Below are 26,679 nucleotides of genomic sequence, written 5' to 3'. Positions count from 1 at the left end.
CAGTAGCCTGGGGTAGGACACTACCATGCCGTGTATGGAAGGCTAAGTGTCCCAAACCTGGAAGAGAGGCTTTTCCAGAAAAAAAGTGAATCTGTGCAATAGCAGACAAACTGTACCTTCTTCAGTTTTGTAGAGTGCTAATCTCGAGGACAGACTCTTGTGGAATAGTCTGAAATAATCTGAAAGAAGTGAAGTTGTTGTCTTACAAGTGGAGACTAAGATTCAACATGTCATTATTGCTAATGCTTATTAACTTCTGTGAAATTATGGCAATTATCTTTCAGGATTTACCTGAAATGAAGAGAAAACTTATTGCTGATCACTTGCAAAAAGAAAAACAACTTCTTAAACTGAAAATGAACAAAATGAATTATATTGGTAAGGAAGTTATTTCTCTGAATAAATTATTTTGAGAAATGGATTAACCCTCTAAAAGAACTAAATACTATGTCAGTGGATTTTTATAAATAATTATCTATTTTTATATTATGAGGAAACCTAATTTGTTGCCGTTTGTGTTTGCTCTGAGATAGTACTTTTCTAGTCATTCTATATTGAAAGAAACCGGGATTTGGAAATAAGAATTTTAGTTAATCTTTGTGTACTTCATAAGCTGCTCAGAAATACCATAATTAGCTATATCAAATACTTTATTATTTTGGTATTATAGAATGAAAAGGATTGATAACTTTTCAGTCAAATAATTTTTTTAAAAGAGCCAGGTTGGAAAAGTACAGTATAAATAAAAGTAATATACAGACATTTTAACTTCTGGACATAGAGGAGGAAATTTTATTAGGTAAAGCAGTGGATTAAAAAATGTAACAGAAATTCTCTATGTAACCCAGTAACTCCATTTTATACTAATATACAGAAAATAATCACATTATGGAATGCATTTATATCACTTATAATTACTGTAATTCATTACATTTGTAGTTTAGTACAGTCAGAATTTATGCCATATTTCTTTTGTAAATCTAATTCCACCAGTAAATCAAAAATTATCTGTTGAGTTTCTACTGTATTGATCTGGCACCTTTAATTATTGATAGTATTCATCTTTACTGTTTACTATTTATTTGTTAGAAGTCTGCAGTTCTATATGCTTCTTCATGTTTCTAGAAGTCTAGCTATAGTTTGTTTTTGTTTTAGACTCTAACACTTCTTTAAGTTTATTTGTTATATTTCTCTTAAAGCAGGTGAATTCATATGAATTTGAAGTCGTTAGTGGATTTCTTATCTCCCTTTTCACCCCTGTACCCATTATCACATTCTAATTAACTCTTTCTGATTTTTTGTTAGTCTAATTATTAGAATGAATAGTCATGTTATCCTACTTTATAGCTAGAGATGTTAAGTGACTTAAATTCTTCATCTGCTATTATATATACTCTAAGTTAGATCTCTTTGTGCAACTCCTTATTATAACATTTGAAAACATAGGCATAAAAACAAAATAAACATTTCTGAAAATATATAACATCTTGATATTGCAGAAGAAACAATAATAATAATAATGATGATGATATTGGGTTGGGTATGCAGTTAACCAAAATACAGATATACTCACAATATGGAAATAATATGGCTATAAGATTCATATGGTTGAGAAATGTGTATCTATCTATCTATTTATCTTCAGGTTAAAATATCATCAAACATTTCATTTTCCCAGGAAAGGTTTTTTAAACATGTTAACCATTGTTTCATTCAATACTTAGTTGAATTTTATCTTGAAATTTTAAAGCTGAGAAGCATGGTATTTTATATTAATACCAAGAAAAATGTTTAACAGAAGCTTATTCTGCCTTTTTAGGTTACATTGCTAAGTTGAGAAGAAAATAATGTGTCTTAAGATACATTCTTCTTGGTTGTCTGTGATTTGTGAAAATATACCACTGTTGAAATAACACCACTTCTGTTTTTCCTTCAAGTAACAGACTTAAAAGGGAGCCTCATTAATATTAATAATCAAGTTTGTGACTGGTATATACAGTGAAAAAAGAAGAAAGGCAAATGTTACATTACAGTAAGCAATAACTAGATTATCTTTTCTTGGTAAAATATTGGTTTACACGTTTTTTTCTCTGTACCCACATCTTTTTTTATTAAAGATTATTTTTGATGTGGACCATTTTTTTTGAAGTCTTTATTGAATTTTGTAAGAATATTGCTTCCATTTTTATGTCTTGGGTTTTTGGCCGCGAGGCATGTGGGATACTAACTCCCCAACCAGGGATCGAACCTGCACCCCCCTGCATTGGAGAGTAACGTCCAACCACTGGACCACCAGGGAAGTCCCCACATCTTTTTATTTATACTCTAAGCTACAGATTTTGGGGTGAAGTTTTTGAAACTACATCTCATGATATGTAAACTGTAATTCCATTTAAGTTTAGAATTTTATGCATTTACACAGATATGTGATTACCTCACTTTATAATGTATTTATAGTAGCCTAGCAAGCCCTTTTCTTTTAGGAGGGATTCTTGAAGATAATTAGTATATAGAGTTTTATTTTAGTGTAGCTTTAACCACTGATGTTGTATGAATATTCTAGTTACTTTTCTTTAGCTGATTTTTCACAAATAACAGGAGAGTCACCATGAATCGATTTTGTCACAACAAAGTGATTCCAAAGTAATCTTTACTGAGTTTTCTTGGATCCTTGCAACTGGAACTTTTGGGGTTGATGAGGTTTGTCAGAAGACAGAAAAGATGCTGTCACTTCAGATCTGATATTCCTGGGTCTGGACTTAAAGATTATCTGTTGAAGATTGATTCTTCCCCATGTCCTCTCCAAATTCAGATCTCACTTCTCCAGAGGTTTAGAAGGCCCTATTTGACCACTGCCACACAGAAAAAGACAAAACTCAAGAAAAATAATATTACAAGTTGACTGCTCTACAAGATACAACATAATTCTTAGGTCAGAATTTCATGACTTTTGGCACCAGGCCAGCACACTGTTAATAGAATAAAGAATGGGAACAAAAGCACAGATCCTAGAACTTAGATTTATTTAATTTATTCCCCAATGTAACTCACTGTACCCTTTAAATATAAGGTGTTCTTTTTACCAATATAATTTTTCAGCTATTGGGGCACCTTTTTTTTTTTCTTATGTGAGCTAACCTAGAACGGGTAGGGCTCATAAATATGTAACAGAAAGATAGGAGGGCAGCCAGGCGGAGGAAAGTAGGGAGGAAGGAAGCAGTTAAAAAGGTTTTCTTAAAAAAAAAAAAAAAAGTGTTTTCTTTCAACTAAAATAATTTTACAATGAACTTGTTAATAGCAAATCTCTGAATGAAACATAGATCTAACAAGTTCGTGTTCTTTTTACTGAGTGCCTTCAGCCATCAAGCTAACATTGTTTTCTTCAATGTTAAGTGTTTTACACTCTGCAAATGAAAATAAAGTACACACACACACACACACACACACACACAAGAGGAAGAACTTTCCTTCAAATTCCTAAGCTGCCCCAGTGATTCTGGGTAGAATTATATTTTTCACAGCAATGATTTGCCCTAATTTTGTAAAAAAGAAATTGTCTCTTAAATATTTTTTTCCACATCAAGGAACACATAAGCATTTGAAAGAAACGATGATTTTCATAATCTGGATGTTTAAATTTCTGTCATCTAAAAATGAGCTCTGCTGATTCTGACTGGTATAAGTAACTGGTTGAAGTAGAATAAAAACAGCATAGTAACTTTTAAGATAAAGCTTAACTGGGATTTCATAACCTGTCTACCTATTCCTTTCTCAAATAGTTAAGTACAGAGTTATGCAAATTTTCTCAGATAAAATTATTAATATTCCTGACTCATGAAATCATGTCTTTTACATTTGTGTCATCCTTTGGCCCTAGAGTTTCCTGTGATCTTTACTTATTACAGTGGTGATTAGTACATTGATACATTTAATTCAGAGCCAAATACTGAACTGTAATCTTCACACCATCTTTTTCATCAGCAAATGAGTAAGATGATGAGTAAAATTATAAATGGCTTCCTGCCCACTAGTGATCTGTGGTGGATTCTGATAGAAAGGATGAACAATTCTGCCACTAATAATGGACCTCAATGATTTGGTTCTCCTAAAAATAGTAAGGGAGCAACTTATATGGATTTAACTTCTTAATGCTGAAGTCAACTAAGCACGTGCATGTAAGTATGTAAGTGGTATTAAATTGGTTCAAAATTAGCATGAATTTATAAGCCGCTATTGTCATTTAGTTAATATTTATATTTACCAATATTTAGAGACACAAACATTCTAAACCCTTGCACTTTTGCCTCTTACCAGCATATATATTTATAAGTAGCTAAATTTCACCTGGTCTTATTATGAGACTCTGCCCATATGTTACCAAGGAATAGGTCCTTGAGTTTGATAGAAGGCAATGAAAGTGGGCCACCTAAGTGATTATATAAATATTATCTATGGAATCTTCACCATTTATTCTTCTATTCTCACTTCAAAAAAAAAAACATTTGGCAGTTGGTAGAGAGATCATTAAAGTAGTAGACTTAACATAGTAATAGTAAAACCTATTGTATAGGTTTTAGAAATCAGGCAATAGACGCATGAAATTAAAATCAGATTAGATTGGGAGGGGCGTTGTTTCACTTAAACCATTAGGCTATTCATTGCTTAAAGGTTTGCTGCTATGTTAGGGTGGATATACAACTGTTGTTTCCTGAACTTATCTTTCATTTCTTTTACAAGTAACATTGTTAAGTTTACACTAGAAATACATAGGTATTTTTGGTAAATTGAATTATAAATGGCTAGAATAACCAACTTTTATTTTTAGACAAACTTAGATTGCTCTATAAACTTTAATCAATTACAATATAGTAATTAAGTATTTTGTTTTGTTTTTTAGCCAAACAAATGAAAAATTTCTTATCCACATCATCTGTTAAGGCAAAAAGAGGAAAACTGATTACTCTGGGGTCCTGATTTTTTGCGAGAAGATTTTCAAATGATTTGAGTTAGTCTACTTATCAGTCTCATAACCGATAAAAGGAAATGGTGACTGGTGGGAGAGATTAAAACATAAAGATCGGGAATAGGGAAAACAGAGGGGCAAAAAGTCACAGAGGTAGAAATATAGAAGTTGAACTCAAATTAGTTTTTAGTTGAGCACCTATCATGGGCCCAGAAAAATGGCTGATATACCACTTAGTGTTTTAAGTTTAAATAAAGGAAAATTAAAACATGAGTATTTAGTAATTATTTCTAAAAGATCATTCTGAACGATCCGCTCAAATACAAATGTTTTGTTTCTGACTGATGTATTTTCACATTATTCAACATGTTCATTAGGTACCCACTATTACCAGCTACCCTACTAAGCACAGATGACAGATGATGAACAAGGAGCACAGAGTCTCATAGGAGCTTTGTCACATGTGTTACTGAGCTGAAAAGGCCTTTCTTTGTACTTTTTGTTAGGTGGAATATGTAGCTTAGTGGTTAAGTAGGAATGTAGAAATCAAATAGGCCTAGTTTCAAATTCCAGCTCTAGTATTTAGTTTCTGTGTGATCTTAGGAAAAATACTCAGTGTCTCTGAACCTCAGTCCCCCATCTAGAAAATTAGAATACTTACCTCATAAGGCTGTGAGGATTAATTAAAATTAATCTGTAAAGCGTTTAGCAGAGTACAAAGAGTGCTAATGAAATGGATGATGGGATTACTGAGAGCCCTCGGATGGGTGGTTCATAGGTTTCCAAATCTGGGCCACAGCTTCAAGTTCTTAACACCAAATCTAACTCTACTTGCTTCAGTTCCCTGGCATTCATCCTGTCACCCCATTTACTGCACCTCAGGTATCAGGAGATGGGAGACATTCCACAAGGATATGTTCCCACAGTGCCTATTGGTACCCTGGGATCTTAGGCATTATCAATGCTAGGGTGCCTTCAGAGCACAGGCTTGTATCACTGAGAAGCATGTTACAAAGGAGGTGGTGGTGGTGAGGAAAGATGACGAACTGATCAAAGTAGATTAATGGCAAAAAAAAAAAAGAAATGTGTAACTCATAAAACCCATTTAGAATTAATATACCAAATTGCTTTATTCTCAACTATGCGTGCACATACACACACAGGTTTTCTCTTCTGGTTGGTACTAATTTAGTGTTTTGTTAACAACAATGACAAGTTTTATGTTTAACTTAACTTTTAGACTGGTTCTTTGGGGAATTTTCCAGAGATCTATTAAATACAAAAGTTCCTTAACTAGTGATATAGAGGAACAGGTATTGTTTAATCAATGAGAAAGTTGCCAACCACCACCAGCCTCTCTTCCCACTTTTTTTAGAATATAAACTTTGGTATATTATCTCACGTATTTATGCATATCCTTGGCATGTTCATAAAATTTGTTTCATTAGGCATTCTTTAGCTGTAATTGAATTAGTTTAGTCAAATTGTTTGAACCTATCAAATTACTTCCATTCTACTCACCTCACCTAGAAAACTTCAAATGTTTATTATTTTATTCAATTTTTATACATTGTTCATATTTTTGTTCTCAACTACAGTACTTAAATACGATTTTTTACTTAGTCTATTATTTTTCCTTTTAATTGGTGCTGACTACTCTAGAAGTTCTGTCCTTATTTTTATTTTTATTTTTTTTTTGCGGTACGCGGGCCTCTCACTGCTGGGGCCTGTCCCGCTGCGGAGCACAGGCTCCGGACGCGCAGGCTCAGCAGCCATGGCTCATGGGCCTAGCCGCTCCACGGCATGTGGGATCTTCCCGGACTGGGGCACAAACCCGTGTTCCCCGCATCGGCAGGTGGACTGTCAACCACTGCGCCACCAGGGAAGCCCTCTCCTTATTTTAATTCCTTAATTTTTATGTCTAGCCCCTGGAATCCTTATGTTCTTTTTTCTAATTTTTGTTCATACTCAAATTTCATACATTAAAAATTAGCCAGGTACCATTTTACTCACGTGAGTCATTTCTCTGAATATTTTTACTTTAAAAATATAGGAGAGATTAAGACAAATTTGAGTTGTAATCCACTACTGCTTTAGTTGTGCTTTATTAATCTCTCAGATTCTTAGTCCTGTTTACTAAAAAGTTATAAACATCTGAGCTGCACTGTAATTGGTGCCGAGCTTGTTAAGCACGGACTCCATTCCTCCAGGATTTCTGTTGGAGAAGAAAAGGCCCTTTAAGCAAGACTGTATCTGTGAGACAAAAAGAGAAACAAGATTCCACATACATCTATCTAGATTTCCCCTTCATTTTCAGATTTGGAGCCTAATCACATAAATTATAAAGGCAGGAGGAGGAGGCAACTTCCACAACCTTGATTCACTCCCTTCACAGCACTGGAGGGCAAGAAGCAATAGTAAATAGGTACAGCTCTGTAGCTCCACGGCGGGAGAGAGAGGAAAGAAGTGAGAGGAAACAGGGCTGGAAAGAGGTGTTGGATAGTTTTCATTCCCCCTAGTTTTAAAAAGGCAAGTAGTTTTTAAATGAACTCTTTGCCTTAATAAGGAAAATTGTACATTATATTCAAAGAAGCTTGTGCTGCTGTAGCTAGTTGCAAAACAAAACAAAAGGTGTGTGTGTCCTGTAACATGAAACTGGGAGAAAACACATCGTGAGGTATGGCTTTCTGAAACTATAACACCTCAGTTATGTAAAATTTGAGATTATGTTTAATGTTTATATATTTGCTTGCTAATTCTTGGCTGTTAGTATGTGTCTAAAACTAAACCTCCTTTCCTAATGGATTAAACAATCCTTTTTACAGAGTGGTAGTTATTTAGAAAGACCCCTGTTCTTTAATGGTGGGAAAGCCATTGCAATAGCGGTTTTGAAGAGGGTCATGGAAAAAAGTGGTCCCAAAGAAAATGATGTCCGCTAAGATGCTATATAGTTTGGAAATTTGTTTTGAGTCGATATTCTCTCTTTACTCTCTGATGGTCTCTGGGTTAGTTACAGAACTCTTATCAGGTTCCTATCAGTAATGTATATACCATATTTCATTTTAAGTTGTATTTCAGATTTAATTACTTGATAACCCAAGACGAAGATGAATCAATTTTCTTGCTTTTTCTACAATATGGCTTTTAAAAAAATTCCTGATTTCTCATTTATCTTTTTGTGTATTTCCCCCATCTCTACTTGGTCTAATATTGCATGGCTCCTATACTATTTCAATTCTTGCTTAACACCTCAACGCTTCCCCACAAATCTCTGAGCTCACACTCTTTCAACTAAACCTATGCTAGTCAATATGTCTCTCAATTCTCTTGGCAACTTGTTCTTTTATGTAAATTGTATACAAAAATATGACTTGCATATCTTAAAAATGTGATGTAAACAAAAAGAACAATACTGTTAAATTACCGTTCATAATCACAAAATTATACTTTTAAATATAGGAGTTATTTAAAATCCCTTTCATTATGAGAAGGGCATTACAATGCAAGTAATTCACATTAAAAGGCATTCTACTCAACAGATATGTTGATTGGGGGACCAGTTTTGCCAGTGTTTTAATTCACATGTAATTCGTGTAGACCCTGTGTCAGCAACAACTAACAGTAATACTACTTTATCTTAAAAATTATAAACGATTTCCATTTATATGTTCTGTGATTATTTTACGGTTCTCAAATTTTAGTCCTTTACAGAAAAAAAAAAGCATGTTGATAAACTGCAATTTGCCATAACACATTCTCTCCAAATCTTAGTATAAAACACGAGACATGTTTTTTGCACACTCTACTTTGATAGAACAACCAGATTTGTAATTGATTTCTTTATTTTATTAGATTTGTCAATATACATGGCAGCTTTCTCAAATCTCAAAGTTCCAAAAGTATGTCATTTTAAAGGTGAAAAATCATTTTCCTTTAGATGTCATATTCCTAGAAAGCTATTAAAGTCTATTTATAAACAAAAATAATTCATAAACTAACACACTTTAGAAATCAGAATATTTTAAATTATTTTAAATGAATACAAGATATGCCTTTTTAATTAACTATCATAGTTAAATTTAATATCACAAAACAAAATGACTTGTCCCCACTAATTTCTCAAGTGGGGTAAAGTCATTGGGTTTTACACTTAATATAAGTTTTAAATGTGATTATTAAATGATAATATTTTATCAATTATAGGAAATATTCATTTATAGGAATTTCCTTAGGTTCATCAATCTTTTTAGGCCAAGTTTGAGCCCATGTCAACCTTCAAGGTTAGATTCAGTGCACCTAACCTGCCTATTAAGTTGTCAATTTAAGAATACGAATTTCATTGATAAGACAGGGAATAAACAGTGGCTAAATCACTGTTCAACTTCCAAAAAAAAAAAAAAGCTATAGTGAATGGGATAGTTTCAAATAACTAATTATTTAAAACAAAAAAAATTTTTTTTAAATTTAAACAGGAATGGCCAATGATGTTGGATTTAAAATTTCACAGGGTAACTTTAGAAAAAAAAAAAACACATAAAAATAGTAAAGTCATCACCTTATTGATAAAAAACTAAACTTTAATAGTCACTGAAGGGGTAACAACCGCTTGTAATCTATATTTAAAAGTAATTTTAATCATAGCTAAAACAAACTAAAAACAAAGAATTCTATTAAAAATAACAAAAATGATAAACATTTAATAACACCTAAAATGTAGATACTTAAGATCCTAAACAAAAATATTAAAGGTAAAGGGCCTTAAAATTTTTTTCAACAATTCATCTTATAAATTCATTTTCTAAATAGCTCATATCCTTTGCTTTGGTGTTTTGTCTCCTATCAGCTAAACATTATACAGTAGAAAATCACTTATGTTCTTTTCAAATGCTTGGCATTATAATGTGATCTCATATCTTTCCTCAAATTAAATTTTGCTCCACATATTCCACATGTATACAGGTGAACATCCATGTGCTGTTCCAACTGTTCGTTATTTGGGAATATCTGAAAGCAGACCTGGCATATAGTCTCACCAGCAGATAAATGAGAAATCATATGCCGTACATGGTCATGTTTTCTGAAGTTGCCTTGATCACAAATGGAACAGACATACCTGGCCATGCCTTTGTGCATATCATTGTGGAGTCGTAACTGACGTTCCCTTAAAAACTGCTTTCCACATGTCTGACAAACAAACTGTTTTTCCTTGGTGTGAACAGTATAGTGTTCTCTTAAGTGACACCGCTGATAAAATCCTTTCCCACACAGATTACAAAAATGCTTTCGTCTGTGATCCCTTTCATTCTCTTCCATGATGGCACTCTTGAACATGTCTTGGTCTAGGCAGCTAGACATATGTTCAACCACTAGATTTTCGGTTTCAAAACGCTGGCCACAATTAGGACATCGAAAAGGACAGGCAGAATGTTTGAATAACTGCTTTTTTTGGATATTGTTTATCTGGAAATGATTGTCCCTAAAGTCATCCAACATTTCAACAAACATATCCCTGATTTCAGACTGTTCGTCAGGATTCTCTTCCATGTCCATCTTCTCCTCAGTACTTCCTAACCCGTTCATTGTCAGGTCTTGGGGCTCTCCACATCTCTGGGCATGTTCCTGAAGCTGTCTACCCTTCACAAGTATTTGTCCGCATTTGCCACATGCACAGATATTTTCGATGTGTTTGGCTAAGTAATGAGATGACAGGTCCTCCTCAGTTATCGTGAGCCCACACAACTCACAGGATGCGTTTTCAGTATCCTCTTGTACTGGACTGCTGTTGTTAGGGGGCCTCATATTTTCTAAACCACCTCTTTCATCAGTGTTTATTGACATCCGAGGTTTTAGAGCTTTCCTCCCACTTTTTTTAATACTGACATCTTCTTCAACATAGTATCTATAAAATGCCTCTTCAGGTTCATCTTCTAATTCATCATTGTCAGTGGACTCATTACAGTCTTTATCAGTTACTTTAATAATGTTAAAGTCTTTCAGTTCATCTGTAGGGATATCTTCTGGTTCCATCTTGATAATGATTCTTTTCCTCTCAGCAGCTCTGCTTTTTTCTTCACTGGCTAGTTCAGACTCCACTGTGCTACTTTTTCTGCTTCCAGTGGTTGAAGTTGAGTCATCAGCAGCCTGGCTTGTGTCTCCTCTGTATTTGTCCGTCTGTGCAGAAAATGTTTTAGAAGAATCCTTTTCAACAAATTCAGCTTTGATATTACTGTCTTTTCCATCTCTAATATCCACTATTCTGTGGTAGGATCTTGTATTTTGGTATGAATGTCTGTTAGTACAGGTTAGCACATGCTCATCTAGTAATTTCTCACAGCTAAAGCCAAACCCACAACTATCACAGGTAAAACTCCGTCCAAAGCGTCGTGAGACACGTTCTTTCGGAGTAGATAATTTGGACACAGAACTCTTTTTACATACATCAAATAATGGTTCAGGAAAATTACCTAATTGCAAAGACTCTTCATCAGGCTCTCTAGTATGTGGTGTATTTACTGTTGAACTTGGCTCTGCACACCATCTATTGGCTTCACTGCCATTTCTAGCCACAGTGTCTTCATACATTCTTACCCCAAATATCATTTTGCTGTTCTGGTTGCTAGAAGCAGAAGATGAACATTTTGAACTAGAACAATCTGCATCCTGTATGTCTTCTAAACAGTCAGGAACATTGTACAGCTGTAGGTAGTTCATTGCCACTTTAAACTGCTCAAAACTGGAAGGAGCTGTCATAATTTTTCCTAAATACATAAACTGCAAAATGAGATCAAAACACTCAGCACTAATTTTCATGTTGCTGAGATTCAGCTGTGCAGTACTATGCTGATGATTCATGAAAAACATTCTAAAATAGGAGCTACAGGCAGCGAGAACTGCTTTGTGTGCTTGAAAGTAAATGTCGTCAATTGCAATACAACAGTCACAGAGGAAACCCCATTCCCTTTGGTTGTTTAGCTGCTGAAGGACGTAGCTGCTGTGGCTGGGCTTTGCCATCTTCTATTAATTAGAGACCTATGTAAAATAAAAATATTAAAGTCAGACAAGATATCAGAAAAGCACTTAAAAAAAAGAATAATTTTGATCATGACCTGTGACTTGTGTCAATTTACTATTACAATCAAGGTAATAGAATCTAGCTTTCCAGTCTGATGTAGCAAAGCGCAATAACATATACCTGAATCATTTTTAAAACTTGAAGGTGAAGATACCCAGCCATTTATTCAAGCATCTCGTTTTTATTTTAAGAAATACAAGCAAAGGTATCAAAAGCAAAAACCATACAGTTTTGGTTTCATTACGCCTTTAGGGGGAAAATGTATACTAAATTTGAAAGGAAAAAAGACACTAGTTTAAAAGTACTTGAAGGATACAAACAATGAAAGTTAAATAAAATAGCAATTTAAACTGAAAGTTAGTAATTCAGTCTCAGAGTATTAAAAACTTCTTAGATGATTGATATAAAGGAATGATTGCTCATCCTTAAGTGTGATATGGGTATTTTGGTTGTGTTAAAAGCATCCTTATCTTTTAGATACACAGACTGCTGTATTTATTGATGAAATATCTAAGATATGCTTGCAAATAATCCAGTGAGGTGGGTGTGGGGGCTATAGATGATACAAAACAGGCCACGTGTTGAGAACTATTGACGCTCGGAGGCAGATATAGTTCTATTTTTGCATGGTTGAAAATTTCCTTAGAAAAATTCTATTTACAAAAGCTTATTAGATTACATGGAAATGGCACCAAGCAAATAGGTTTGATCAATGCTCCTCTCTTTTCTTGATTATTGGAGAGGCAATAATTCTGTAGAGTCAGAGTATCTGTCTTATATTGCTTGGCTTGCACTTTACAGTATAAAGAAACAGTGGATCTATTTGGGAAGGAGATATCTATCTTTAGATTGTAAATTTTTCTTCACTTTTCAATCATTAAAGAAAGAATACAAAAGTAACACATGCTCATTGAAAAAAACTGAAACATAAAAGTACATAGAATAAAAACACACCTCTTTCCAGAGGCAACCTCTCCAATTGTATATCTTCAAATCTGTTTATGCTATACCTTACAGAGTCAACAGCTATTGAGTACCTGCTACGTGCCAGGCACATAGTTTTGCTTTTGTTGTTGTTTTTGTTTGTTTTTTACCTAAATGGTATTCTACTGTATATACCTTTCTGCAACCAGTTTTCTTCACTTACCAACATATAAATATTTTTACTGTATGGAGCTGACAATGAATAAAAAAGAGAGGAGAGGAGAATATTAAAAGCACTGTAAGTCCTATTACATTACAAAGCTAAAATAAGATCAAATTTTAGCCTTAATTTTTAATCTGTATACATAATACTTCAGAATCTATCATCTACTCAAAAACAAGTTCTTACACAATTTGACTGAACATAAAAAGAACATTTAACCAGCTGTTCAGAGAAATAAAACGTTCATTCTTCAGTCCACAAACCCTTCATTCCCTACAGTAGAAATTAAAAGATTATCTAACTTTACTAACTTCCACTTGTTTTTTATAAACTGTTTGTCCCAGATCACATGTGGATGACATACCCCTTTCCCCGACTACCTAAGGCCACTCTGCCTCCTCCTTCCTACCTGAAGACAGGGTAACACAGTAGGCATGGGCACCTGGTGAAATGAAGGTGGCTTATAATGAGACCTGCTGCCTTCCTAAACTTGCAAAACAGTTTTACAAGGCCTTGCAAGAAAAGGCCTCTAGGCCTTTTCTGTAAGCCAAATCAAGTATTTCAAGAAGGTACAATATTTCAGCCTTGTGTGACTCAGATATCTGTACTAGAATTGAAGAGTCATGTTCAGTATGTACCCATATACAAAATGCAATGTATGTGCAGATCTTTATCAATGTGTTATTTATAGCTTGAAATGCCTCGCAGTAAGGTAGTTACAAGTAAACCAAGGTAAATCTACTTCTTAAAATTCACCATCATGTAGCCTTTATGAAAATTATATTTATGAATGAAGGCTGTAGAAGAAAATAAGAAAAGTTTTCAGGATGGAAAGTCAAGTAAATAAACACAGGCTATGAAATTATGTAACAATTACAATTACATAAAACAAATCCAAACAACAAAACCTTATTAAGGGTTCAAACACACACACACACATACACACACACACACACACACACAGAAAAATACTGACCCCAAGCCCATTTTATGTAGGATGAGATTTCTAAGTCTATAGACATTTTACAGGATTCAGAGAGACCTTTAATGAAAAAAGAGATAGAGGGATAGATATTATCTCAATTTTTTTTCCTAGTAATAAGAGTTGTTCAAAAATGAAACGAGGGCTTCCCTGGTGGCCCAGTGGTTGAGAGTCCGCCTGCCGATGCAGGGGATACGGGTTTGTGCCCCGGTCTGGGAGGATCCCACATGCCGCGGAGCGGCTGGGCCTGTGAGCCATGGCCACTGAGCCTGCGCGTCCGGAGCCTGTGCTCCGCAACGGGAGAGGCCACAACAGTGAGAGGCCCGCATACCGAAAAAAAAAAAAAAAAAGAAACGAACTCATCTAGAGGATAATGAGTGCCCCGTGTAGAAGCAGGGATGGAATATTGTTGAGGACAGTATGGTACAGTGAAAAGAGCACAGGCTTTGGATCAGACAGGCCTGAGTTCCAACCTAGCTTTGCCACCTTAGGTAACTTGTTTGTCCTCACTGACTCCAAGTTTCCTGAACTGTCAAAGCGGGGATAATAATACCTCAAAAAAGTGGCATGGACATATATACACCACCAAATGTAAAACAGCTAGTGGGAAGCAGCCGCATAGCACAGCTGTACGGTGATCAGCTTGGTGCTTTGTGACCACCTAGAGGGGTGGGATAGGGAGGCTGAGAGGGAGACACAAGAGGGAAGAGATATGGGGATATGTGTACATGTATAGCTGATTCACTTTGTTATACAGCAGAAACTAACACACCATTGTAAAGCAATTATACTTCAATAAAGATGTTAAGAAATAATAATACCTCAAAAAACATATCAAACATTAAGGTTCATAGGAGCAATGTGTAAACTGTATAGTGCTTGGCACATGATAATTAATGGAAGTAACAGTGGCAATTGTGACGGTGGTGATGCTTCCTTAAGCGTAGGAGGTAAGTTTGACGAGATAATCTTACAGTTTCCTTCCATATAAGAGTGCAGCAGTATGAAAGCCAATAGTTTACCTGTTAAAACTTTCAGGTTTTAAAAGCCCTGTGCTTGAAATAATGACAAGAAGAGCTTAAAAGTTCCAAGGACCCTTCTAATCTAAAGGAAAAGCAGTTTTATGGTCAGCAACCAAAATTAATGCAGCTACATAGAAGACAGATATGATAGACACATCTGTAGCTACAGTCATAATTCAATTAGTGAACATACATTCTGTATTAACATAAACAAGACACTAAAGCATATAAGAGAGTCAACAGCATTTTAACACACATTTATTAATTCAACAAACATTTGTTGAGTATTTTGGCGTACCAGGCACTGTATAAAGTACTGAGAATCAGCAATAGCATAGGTATTCTATAATCTCAAGGATACCTGACTGAGGGGAATTTTAACTTGTTCTAGATGAGTGACTTCATTGAACGTGTACTCAGCAGAGTGCCTACTCTGTACATGAAGGCACTGTGCTGTCATGGAGAGAACAGGGCTCTGGGTCAGACACACCCGGGTATGAATCCCACTGCCTCCACATCCCTCTGTATTTCTATCTTTGCCTCGTATGGCTGGAAGCTGAACAAGTATCTTTTTGTCAAAAATTAATGCTAACACGACAGCTCCTAGGCTGATCTAAAACTGTAGTTTCTCCAATGTTATTATGCAAATAAATGCCCAAGTTCTGAGTAAAGTGGATTTTAGGGAGAGTAACTTTTAATAGCAATCATTCACACATTAGTACCAACAACTCCGTTCTTGTTACACCTCATTCAGAAAAGCCTTAAGAAGGCTTAATAACAGCAAAACAAAAACAAATAACCAAAAAGGCGGGAGGTGGAATCATGGGTGAAGGATCTAAATTCCTGGGAGACTTTTAGCTTGTTACGTCTTGAGAATAATTTTTGCATTAAAATGTTTATATTTCACTCACTTTTATTAATTAAACAATAATTTCATCCAAATTCCAAAAGAGGTTTGTTCTCTTCAATTTTTAAAATATCCTTAATAATGCTACCCAAAAAACTTAGTGAACTTTGTTATAGTAAAGCTTGTTACCTGTTTTTAATAATTGCTTATATTTCAATTCTTGTTTTTATAATGACATTCTGTGATTGCTTTTGTTTGTGTTACTAGCTACATCACTGGTAGAACAAGTTTGTACAGCTAGAAGTTCTTCAAGGGCTGGGGTTGAGAGCAGAAACTTCAAACGTGATCCAAAGCCAAGGGTTCTCCTAAGGCTAGGATACCCAGTGTGGATGCAGTTCTCCAGAGGAATAAGGAGGTAGGTGATGCAAAAAAGTTTACACTGAATTTTAAAAATTTTAGTTTGAAAAAGTTTAACCAGCTAATCTCAAATTCAAAAACAGCTACCAAACACATTAAGAATATTCAGTAATTTAGATATTCATAGGCTTTTAGAGCTTAGAGATCTAATCTAGTCCAACATGCTTATTTCATAGAAGAAAGACAAAGATGTTGTGCTGTTAAACAATGTATCAAGGGTTAACTGTGGTAAAGTATTATAGGTACTAGGATTCCTGCCCACCCAGCTGGGTACTAACCACTGAACTGTGGTTACTACATGCTCCTTGGTATTATGCAGTGTACCCCATATGTAAAGAACAGTCAGCAAGGACTGGGCATGAGTCCTTATCATAGCATTTGTTAAGGCCCTTGCACAAGAAACTACGCCCTCTGAACTCTATCTGCAATGTGGTTATATCTGTATATGCACATCTAGTCTTACTCAGTAGACGTGTTCCCTAAATTATACTCTGTAAGCTGTTTCAGTAAATTTCTCACTGACACAGTAAGGTTTCAGAAATACTTTTCCTTCATTGCTAAGTCTCTTAAATGGAAAAAAAAGTTTTGCTGGACATTTCTTTTCCCCTAGCCTTAGTGAAATGATAATTTAAGGGTCTATAAATAAGCATATAAAGTGAATGAAGAAGCAACTTAAAGGAATTTTTGAGTGACTCCTTCCATAAGGCAAACAACCACCCTCTGTGTCCCAGACTTGCATTATCAAGGACATTCCTGAGAACGATTTGCATAGCCTCAGTGAGTCTACAGTTCAGCGTCCCAATCTCTGAACTACTAACAATTACCTCTGGGTCTCAAGGGACATTTAAGTACATACATTCATTTCCTCGTACCTATTTCTATGTCTTATATGACTGAATGTATATGGATTTAACTTGTGGGCTATAGACTAGCTTCTTAAGAAGCTTAAAATGTAGTGAAAGGATTCTCTCTTGTTTATAAATCAGAGAATCAGAATGTATCGAACACCTACAATGTTCCCAACATGGCATAAAGCATTGAGGTGGAGGGTGGAGAAGGATGGTATACAGTAGAGCTAATTACATATGAGGGATTACATTTTATACCAAGAAACGATTTGAGAAAAATTAAGTACTGAATTATATTGAATAAAGTTCAGTATGCATTTAGAAAAAGCACGAATTGTACTAGAACAGCAGTGGGCTTTAGGAAGGATTTGAGTGAAGTCTTGATGAATGAGTAGAAGAAAGAAAAATAGAAAGCGGTGTGGGGAAGGCATTTCAGGTATCTGTATTGGTGTGTACGTAAAAAATTGGGGAGAGATACACAGCAGCACAAACAAAAGCTTGGAAATGTAATGGGAGGGAAGGTAAATTTGTTTTACTGGCCTTAGTACCAATGTGCCAGGATCTAGTCTAAGCAGGTGCGTGTGCGTGTGTGTGTGTGTGTGTGTGTGTGTGTGTGATATCTGCTTAGACTAGAGCCTGGCATATCAACAGTAAGATATATATATATATATATATATATATATATACACACACACATATATATGTATATATATAGTGTATTATATATAAAACATGTATGTATGCATGTAAATATGTATATCATTTTATCATTTAATCCTCATAACAAACTCTACAAAGTACGTACTGTTTTAAGACCCATTTCCAGATAAGAAAACAGAACACAATGTTATTATATAACCTCCCTAAGGCCACAGAGGACTGACCGGGTGAGATTAGAACACAAGCAGTATGACTCTTGAGCCTGAGATCATAGCCTTAACGACTTTGCCACCTATAAAAATAAGGTCAACTTGGCAAAATTCTTTCCTAGAATTCCATTTTCCAGGGTATACAGTGTTCCAATCTCTAAATTTAAACTTAAGAAAATTCTTCAGGCTTTCTCCTTGAGATTTCCAGTAAGAACTGGCTGTACAGGCTCCCAAAGATAAAAGGTTTTAATTCCAGGCACTGAAATTGGACAGACATGATCAAGTTTAGAAAACTTTATTCACTTTTTAGAACAAGCATCCTGGCTGATTATTAGACTGAAAATTCAGTACCTAGTACAGGAAGTTCTGAAATTGTAACTGGGTTATGTTCCAAAACTTTATTTTTAAGTTAGTTATTTGGAACTTGAAACACATATTCCCATAGAAACAAAGCTATAAATGGTGGCTCCATTCTGTGCTCACACCCTAAAGTCTTTAAAAACCCAAATGTAGCTGTGTGTTCATTCGTCCTAACTGTGCTGTAGTAGTACTTGCATCTCTAGGACTAACGGAGGGACTGTACAGCAATGCCTACTACACTCAACTCTCCAGGATGGGGACGAGGCTAAATGGCCTTTGTGTTCCCCGTGCCTAGCACACTGCCCATGGAGTTGGCACTTAATGCATGCTTGTTAAAGTGTTAAAAAAAAAAGCCCCGGGAGCAGACACTGATAGATCTGAATACCAGCTCTACTACTTATTCAGCTACAAATTTTCTTCACCTCTCTAAGCCTGCTTTCTTCATGTATTAAATAGAGATAATCATACTTCTCACAGAACTCTTGTATAAACTAGAGATGACAAATGTTTGTCTTTTCAATCCAAGAGTAATAGGATTTCTCTTAAACATTAATGTCATCATTGTGAACAAAGTTCACAGAATTTTACCAAGTGATGATCAAGTTCATAGATGAGAAAACAAATGGAGGCCCTGAGAGGTTAAGTCACGTCCTCAAAGTCACGTCTTGTTTTCGTGGCTGACAGGATGGGGCCTTGGTCTCCTCAATCCTGGCCTAGGGCTCTTCCTTCTGTTCTAACAGCTGCCCCCATATACAGCAACACCTAGCTGTCTGCTTGCTTCTCTGCATCAATTATGTCTTCCTGAAAAATAGGAGCTGTTCAAATTTGCAAGGGTTGTTTGCACCTGCACAAAATGGCCTGAGGCTGTTATGCTCTTGGAGACTGTAGTTTGTTGGATGGTTAGTATTTTTCTGTCTCCCTACTTGTCAGGCCAACAGCTGTCACTTGTAAAAGGTGTGCTGATCTCCTGCTGCCCGCCATTTCAATCTGTTATGGGTTATGAAATTAGACAAAAACTCATTGAAACTGAATCTACACAAATAATTTAATTTTCTGTGAGGACCTAGGGAAGTGTTCTATGAACAAGATAAGGTTTTAATTCATGCACTTTGTTTAATCTATCTTAATTGCTGACAGGCAACGAATTGCCTTACTCTTTCGCTTCAGGTCAGGCCACTGGATAGCTGGGGTTGTCAACCAAATAACTCTGAATAACTGAGGTGTTACTGTAGTTAAGCTGCTAGGTCTGGGAAATGAATTCATCTACACAGAAAGCAAAGGGAACATAGTGGCTTCTGAAATTTTCCTCTCTTCCTCCAGGAGTGGAAGAGGAAAAGCATTTAATTCAGGCAGTCTAAATGTTGATCTGTTTATCCTAAAGAAACAACATGGCATCTTCTGACCACCAGAGGGCACTGGGTGAAGAGCAGGCTTCTCTCAGCAAAAAGCAGCTTCACCAGGAAGTCCCTTTTTGCACGTGGCATTCGTATTCTTAGGGTTCATCTTGTGGAACTTCTATTCCAGCGTATTCACGCCGTGACTTTGTCTGGGACCCACCTAAAACTGCTCCTCCCCCTCCTCCAGCATGCACCAATCACCCGGGATCCTTGGGATTCACCTGGGACTTCTTCCTCATAATTAACTATTAAGTCTTGCCAGTTTTCTCACTAAATATTTCTCAAATTTGCCCCTCGATTCCATCTTTACCTTCCCTGTCCTCTGAGGCCTCTATCATTACTCCTGAATTATTACAATAGGCTCCTTAGCTGGTCCCTCAAATCCATCCTTCACCCTCAGATGATTCATAAAGAACAAAAATCAGACCCTGTTACTCTGCTTCTGTGGGTCCTTTCACATACCCTCAGACTGAAGAGCAAACTCCTTCCCAAGGGATACAAAAGCCCTCCGTGCCCCCCCATCTAGTTTCCTATGTGGCTACTTCCTGCTTCAAACTTCTGTTCAAGCGGCATAAAACTGCTGGCCACCACCCCATCCTCCAAGCCCATATACTTCATGTATTTCTTACCTCCATTTTTACTCATGCTGATTGGTTCTTTTGTCTGAACTGGCCACATATCTTTTAAGAATCAGTTTATCACCTCCTCCAGAAAGCCTTCTGCAAGACCTCCCTCTCCCAAACTGCAAGACCTCCCTCTCAAAACTCTGTGTACTACCTCCTTATTTTGCACTTATTATGCTATTTTTTAAATCATCAGAACAGCAACATAAAGTAGATGTTAAAGCACAGACTAACCAGACTGCCTGGGTTCAAATTCTGGCTCTGCCACTTATTAGGTGTGTGAACTTGAGCAGGTTGCATCCAATCTGTGCCTCAGTTCTCTCATCTGAGAATGGGGACTGTAATCCTTCCTAGGGTTTAGTTACTGTAAGACAGTGTGTCACGGAGCAAGTGCTAAATAAGAATCAGCTACCACAATTATGTATATGTTGGTCTCCCCACTAGATTATGAGCAACTTGAAGGCCAATATTTTGGCTTCTTCGATTCTCTGCAACACAGTGTGTGTACTCAGTAAATGTTGCTGCATAAAAACTGGTAAGGCAAGGGGATATGGGGATATATGTATACATATAGCTGATTCACTTTGTTGTATAGCAGAAACTAACACAACATTGTAAAGCAATTATACTCCAATAAAGATATATATATATAAAAGAAAACTGGTGGGCTTCCCTGGTGGCGCAGTGGTCGAGAGTCCGCCTGCCGATGCAGGGGAAGCGGGTTCGTGCCCCGGTCCGGGAAGATCCCACATGCCGCGGAGCGGCTGGGCCCGTGAGCCATGGCCGCTGAGCCTGCACTTCCGGAGCCTGTGCTCCGCAACGGGAGAGGCCACAACAGTGAGAGGCCCGCATACCGCAAAAAAAAAAAAAAGAAAAAAAAGAAAACTGGTGAGGCAGCTCTAAGATGATGGGAGGGACTACCCAGTTTCCTTCTTTCAGCAAGGCCACACATAATATTTTTTAACTGTACTGTTTCCAATCGTGTAGCTGCAAGTGCTACATTTTTAACTCTAACCAAAATCCTGAAAATTTCACCCTTATCTAATTAAGTCAGTGAAACCAATAAAAAGAGTATCATAAAAAGTATGTTCATGCTAAGAAGTTTAACTCCATTTTTAAGTCTTAAATCTATTTAACATTTAAGATTTCCCCTCATCCCAAAGCAACTAACACAGCAAAAGCCTTCATGCTTTCATACATGCTATTCCCTTTGCTTAGAGCCTTTTCAACGTCCAGCTCACTCTCTTCAGGACGTTCTTTCTGATTCCAGGGTAAGGTAAGATGCCTCTTCTGTGCTTCCAAAACAGCCTATACCTACAACTATAGGGTGACAAATAATGTATCATCCAAACTAGGATGCTATGTCTATCATCACACTCACGGCAGGGATTATGATATGGTTCCCCTGCTTTGCTGTAAGCTGCTTGAGATCACGGCACTGTCTTAGTCATCGCTGTATCCCCTGAGCCTCTAACAGTTGCCTGACATTTAGTTGATATTTGATCAGTTTTTGAATGAATAAGTGTTGAAGAAGGCAAGTTTTATTTTGCTTATCAATTTTTTGCATTATTTCAATTATGGCAACGTTTATACAGTAGTCAAAAATCTACAAGGTGATTTTCCATACATTATACAACTGATCCTTACAACAACCCCGAGGTAGGTATCTTTATTATCCTCATTTTTCGAATGAGGAAACAGGTTCAGTGGTTGGTACTCAAGCGCTCATCTTGTAAGATGGGACTCAAACTCTGACCCATTTGATTCAGAGCCCTAAGTTTCTGTTTTTGTAAACCAGAAAACACTCTTTCTGGCAATGACTATTAACTGAAGTGTCTCCTTGGACATTCTAGCCTCCCAGAGTCACCCCATTCTCATAAAGCCCCATATTGCAGGCAGAATGCCCTGCGCTCCCCATCTCCGCTTCCATCTTCTGCCTCCCATGGCCCATCAGAGGAAGCCCTCCCCTAATACAAAAGACTTAAAGTGAGGATGGAGCTCTTCAGTTATCTCTAAAAAGGATCGCATGCATCTTACACTGACAACAAACAGAAAATCTGGTTGGCAATTTAATTCTTTCTTTAATTTGCCAATTTTATTTTGCAAATGATTTGTTCCCAACACTCTCAAATAACAAATGCTGTGATTTAACTTCTATGTACTATTTTGGGGATTTGCTTTCAGAACATCAACTACTTCACAGCTTACTCTTCTTGAATATACCAGGCTAAGGAATAAGTGATTCTGTACTCTGACTAAGACTTCTTATACAGATAACTAACTATACATGACACAATACAAGTATACTTAGAAATCTATCTTAAATATGTACCATCTCCTTCTAGGCCACATCTGAAAACCACAGTCATTAATCCCCTTCTTTCCTCTAATTTCCTTTCCTTGATGTTTTGTATGCTATCTCTGGATATAGATCAAGAGGGACCCCTCATCCCGTAACAGCACAGGGATTATCTTGGCAGTGGCCTTAAGGGCAAGTATATCCACTCCTTCCCAACTATAGATTATGAAACTCTTTACAAATGTGAGGGTTTTGTTTTGTTTTGTTTTAATGAGTTTGGCAAGTATAAATCAACCCATCAAAGGCTTGACACCAACATAAACATTAAAAGTGTGAGAACTAGCCCACCAAGCTACAGTAAGTACTTTATAAGGACAAACCTACAATAGCAGCCCTGTTGTATTTAAGCTCTCACTTCTGTTACTTAATCAGTCCAATGCAAAACATTCCCTTTCCTCTACCTGGCCAATTCTCACCAACCTGAGCAGTGAATAGAGAACATGAGCCCATGAATCATCACGGCTATCCCTAGCCAGGGTGAGGCACACACAGCAGCACAGTGTGACCAAATGTTGCTTTCTCTCAAACAAGGAATTGACTGTTAACAGAGATTACCTCTGGGGAGTGGGAGTCAGAAATGACTTTCATTTTTGTTTGTTATGTACTTCGGTATAGGCTGAATTTTTACAAAGAGCATGAATTTTATATAAAAGCATTTCCATTCTGAGAAAAAAAGAGGCACTAATCACTTTTAATTTGGTTCCCATAAGAGTATAAGAATAATGTCAATATTTTATGGTAAGAGATACCAGCAAAAGAAGAAAAAATCAGGAGAAAAAAATCCTATAGACACCAAAATGACCTCTCAAGCAAATATATCTCAATTTTTTTTCAAATACATCTCAATTCTTTTTTGGAAGACAACAGATTGTGGCTTAAAAGTAAAAATCTATGGAAACTTTTCTGCATTTTTATCCCAAATGGTTTCCTCCCCTTTGGGCCAGAAGCTTAATAGCACAGGCTTAGCACTTTTCCTGGATGGAAGAGAGGCCTGAAAGCAGGCACTTCTTTTCTCTTGCACATTAGAATGGCTGTCCTGCAAGGAACACAGAGATACCCTTAAAAAGCTCCATGGACTATACCTTTCCCAGAGCCTGGCAAAAGAGGAGAATGAGGGAACAGTACAAAAATTTAGCTGTGTTAAAGCGAAATCAAACACAAGGTCAAGAGCAAGTGGCTGAGACTGTGCTCTGCCCTGCTAAGGTCCTGGTTAAATACGGTTTCTCTTTTCTCTGACAATGATGCACCAGGGCTCCCCACTGCCTCCAATTTAGGCCGCGTTGGGGTAGGAAGAATAGAAAGGCTTCAGGTAAGATTGCTCAACGTGAGTTATTTTTCTATACCATGAAAATTTGGTCGTAATGGAGAAATCTGCTTTTAAAATGAATGTAAGATGCTGATTGAAAGCTCTACTTGCAGACTGTCATCATTTTATCAATCTTTGGGAAAGCATTTCACCTCCACTATGCTTCATTTTTCTCTGTTTAAGATGAGGAAGCCCCATCTAGCTTCCAAATACGTTCAGTTATTATTGAGACTTTATTAGGTATCCAGCAAGTGATTCAAAAGGAAAGTTCTGAGGTTCTGATGGCCAGCCATCATTCAAGCTTCATCGTTTTGTATTCCAAGTGTCCTCATCATATCCATTTGCAATGACAAAATTTCATAATTTCAAAGGAGCGGGTGGTGATTGCTTTGGAGTTGTCATGAGAACTGCAGCCTTCACCAAATCTGCTCCAGAGTGCCTTGAACTTCAGCTCAAGAGACTGATTCTAAGTCTCAGAAAGCCTGGGACCACTACTTGGGATCGAGTGTCAAAGGGAAAATTGTTCCTGGCATAGTTTTCCTGCCGTGATACTTACTGCATGGAAATATATTTAGGCCAATAAATAAACTGCGTGTACCTACCACGTTGAAGCTTGATTTAGGAATATTATTACACACAGACAAATTCCATACTGTCCCCAGAAAACATCAAGGACTTTAATCAACATCTCCCTGACGCTCCCAATTTGGAAAATGTCATGTCAACCTTTCAGATCACGCAGACGCGCTGCTTAGGTAGGAAGGGAGACTGGGAGGGTGGCTGAGCTCAGACCCAAACCTACATATTTTAGTGGTAACAACTCCTGATCTACATCCAACACATTTACCGAACACTAACAGAACTTCTAGCAAGCGCCCACCACTGGAAGCGAAAGCACTCTCTTCCCAAGAAACAGATCTTTCCACCGAAAATCCCCAAACCCGAGACCTACCACTTTTTACTGAACAAAAAGCTTGTGTGCCGGGAGGAGGGAGTGGGGAAAAGCGTGGCAAGAATTTGCACGGCTCTTACGCCTCCTCCCTCGGAGCGCGCCCAAGTCTGCGGCCTCGGGCTCCGGGACACTTCCCCTCCCACCCGCCAAGGAGCCGCGGCTGTAAGTTGAGAGAAGCGGGCTCTGGGCACGTCAATCAACCGGGTCCTCCCGCCTCCCGTCTACACCTCCCCTCCCCCCTCAAAAAAATAAAGGCAGAGAAAGAAAGGAAAAAGAAGGTAACTAATTTGGGAACTAGTCTCCGTGCGGGCTTCGCCTCCGACCCAGGGAGGCCACACGTCCCCGACCAGGCGCGCCGGCGGGCGGCGGGATCAAGCAGGCGGCCCAGCAGTCACCCGTGGCCGGGTCCTCGCCGCGCGCCCGCCGCGCTCCGGCTCCCCGCACTGGTCGGCGCCGCTCCGGCCCCGCACTCCGCCAAGCCCGCTACCCGCCGCCTTCCGGCCCGGGCCAAAGTTGCGCAAATAGCCCCACAACTGGCAAATACTCACCGGCCGCAGCAGGAACCGGGGCTGCGGAGATTTTAGGGAGTTTAAGGCAAATCGGCCACGGGAAAGGCGGGCGGAGGCAGAGGGGCCGAGAGCTGCAGTGGTGGCGGCGCGCGGTGCTCGGGCTGGGCTGCGCGGAGAGGCTCTGGCTCTGCCAGGGACTGTGCTGCAACAAAGGACTTCCGCTGCCGCACAGCCGCGCCTGCCGCACCGCACTGAGCCGGCCCCGCTTACGCGGCGACTCCGGGTCTGCCCACCAGTTCGCTGCGGCGTCCGCCAGCCTTCCCCTCCCTCTCGACCGCCCACCCACTCCGCCGCTGGCTGCTAGGGGCACCCGCGGTCGCCTGTTTGTTGCAACAAGTTTCTGCGTCGGGCTCCGAGGAGGCTGGCGCAACCCGCACCGCGGGGGCCAGCGCGGCGGCGGCCTGACCACCCCTCTCGCCCCTTTCCCAAGGGTAGGCTTGGGACCTCCTCCTCCTCCTGTTTGCACAGCTGGATGGGACTGGGCTCCTCCCGACTCCCCAAGGGCAGGATGCTGCTTTCCCACTCCGTCCAGATGTCAGACCCCGGCCCCAAAGGGCTTAGCAGCTAGGCCTTCCCTCACAGTACGTCCCTGGCGTTCTGGGGGCGCCGGCACCCTTGCCCTGACCCGTGCGCGGCCAGTCGATTCAGGATCGCCCATTCCCCGCGCCTCCCCCACCCTTGCTTTCCGTGGGCCTGTCCGCCTCTGGCCTTGAGTCACTTCCCCCGCCATGCCCCACCCCGCCCAGGCGGCCTCCCCTCCCAGGCTCCCGTGGCTCAGCTTCCCTGGCCCCGCGCCCTCACCCCTCTTCCCGCGAACACGCGGGAGCATCCTTCCCCGCCCCCATCTCCTAACTGGGGGGCTGCCTGTGCTTTTGCACACCCTGGGGAAAGTCCCCGGGTCACGCGGTTGTGTGTGGGGAGCCTGACGCTCAGGCTCGTCTCCACG

The 26,679-nt window shown here is 38.5% G+C and overlaps 1 protein-coding gene across 2 annotated transcripts; it reads right to left on the bottom strand.

Moving 5' to 3' along the window:
- Window positions 1-769: 769 nt before the first annotated feature.
- ZBTB1 (zinc finger and BTB domain containing 1) lies at window positions 770-25,966 on the bottom strand. 2 transcript variants are annotated; one of them, XM_081228130.1, is made up of 3 exons: window positions 25,713-25,966; window positions 10,077-11,992; window positions 770-2,852 (listed from the first exon to the last, which is right to left on the bottom strand). In XM_081228130.1, the coding sequence occupies exons 2-3, from the start codon at window positions 11,972-11,974 to the stop codon at window positions 2,816-2,818; spliced, it is 1,935 nt and encodes a 644-aa protein (XP_081084256.1). In that variant the 5' UTR covers window positions 11,975-11,992; window positions 25,713-25,966; the 3' UTR covers window positions 770-2,815. The 2 variants fall into 2 exon arrangements, with proteins under 2 accessions (XP_081084256.1, XP_081084255.1); XM_081228129.1 differs by lacking the exon at window positions 770-2,852 and having other exon boundaries at window positions 8,385-11,992; window positions 25,713-25,963.
- Between the last annotated feature and the right edge of the window lie 713 nt (window positions 25,967-26,679).

This window comes from Mesoplodon bidens (assembly GCF_964165515.1).
Source record: "Mesoplodon bidens genome assembly, chromosome: 3".
Lineage (NCBI taxonomy): Eukaryota > Metazoa > Chordata > Mammalia > Artiodactyla > Ziphiidae > Mesoplodon > Mesoplodon bidens.
Note: the sequence above shows the minus strand (reverse complement) of the source record. Positions and strands in the feature narration are given on the sequence as shown.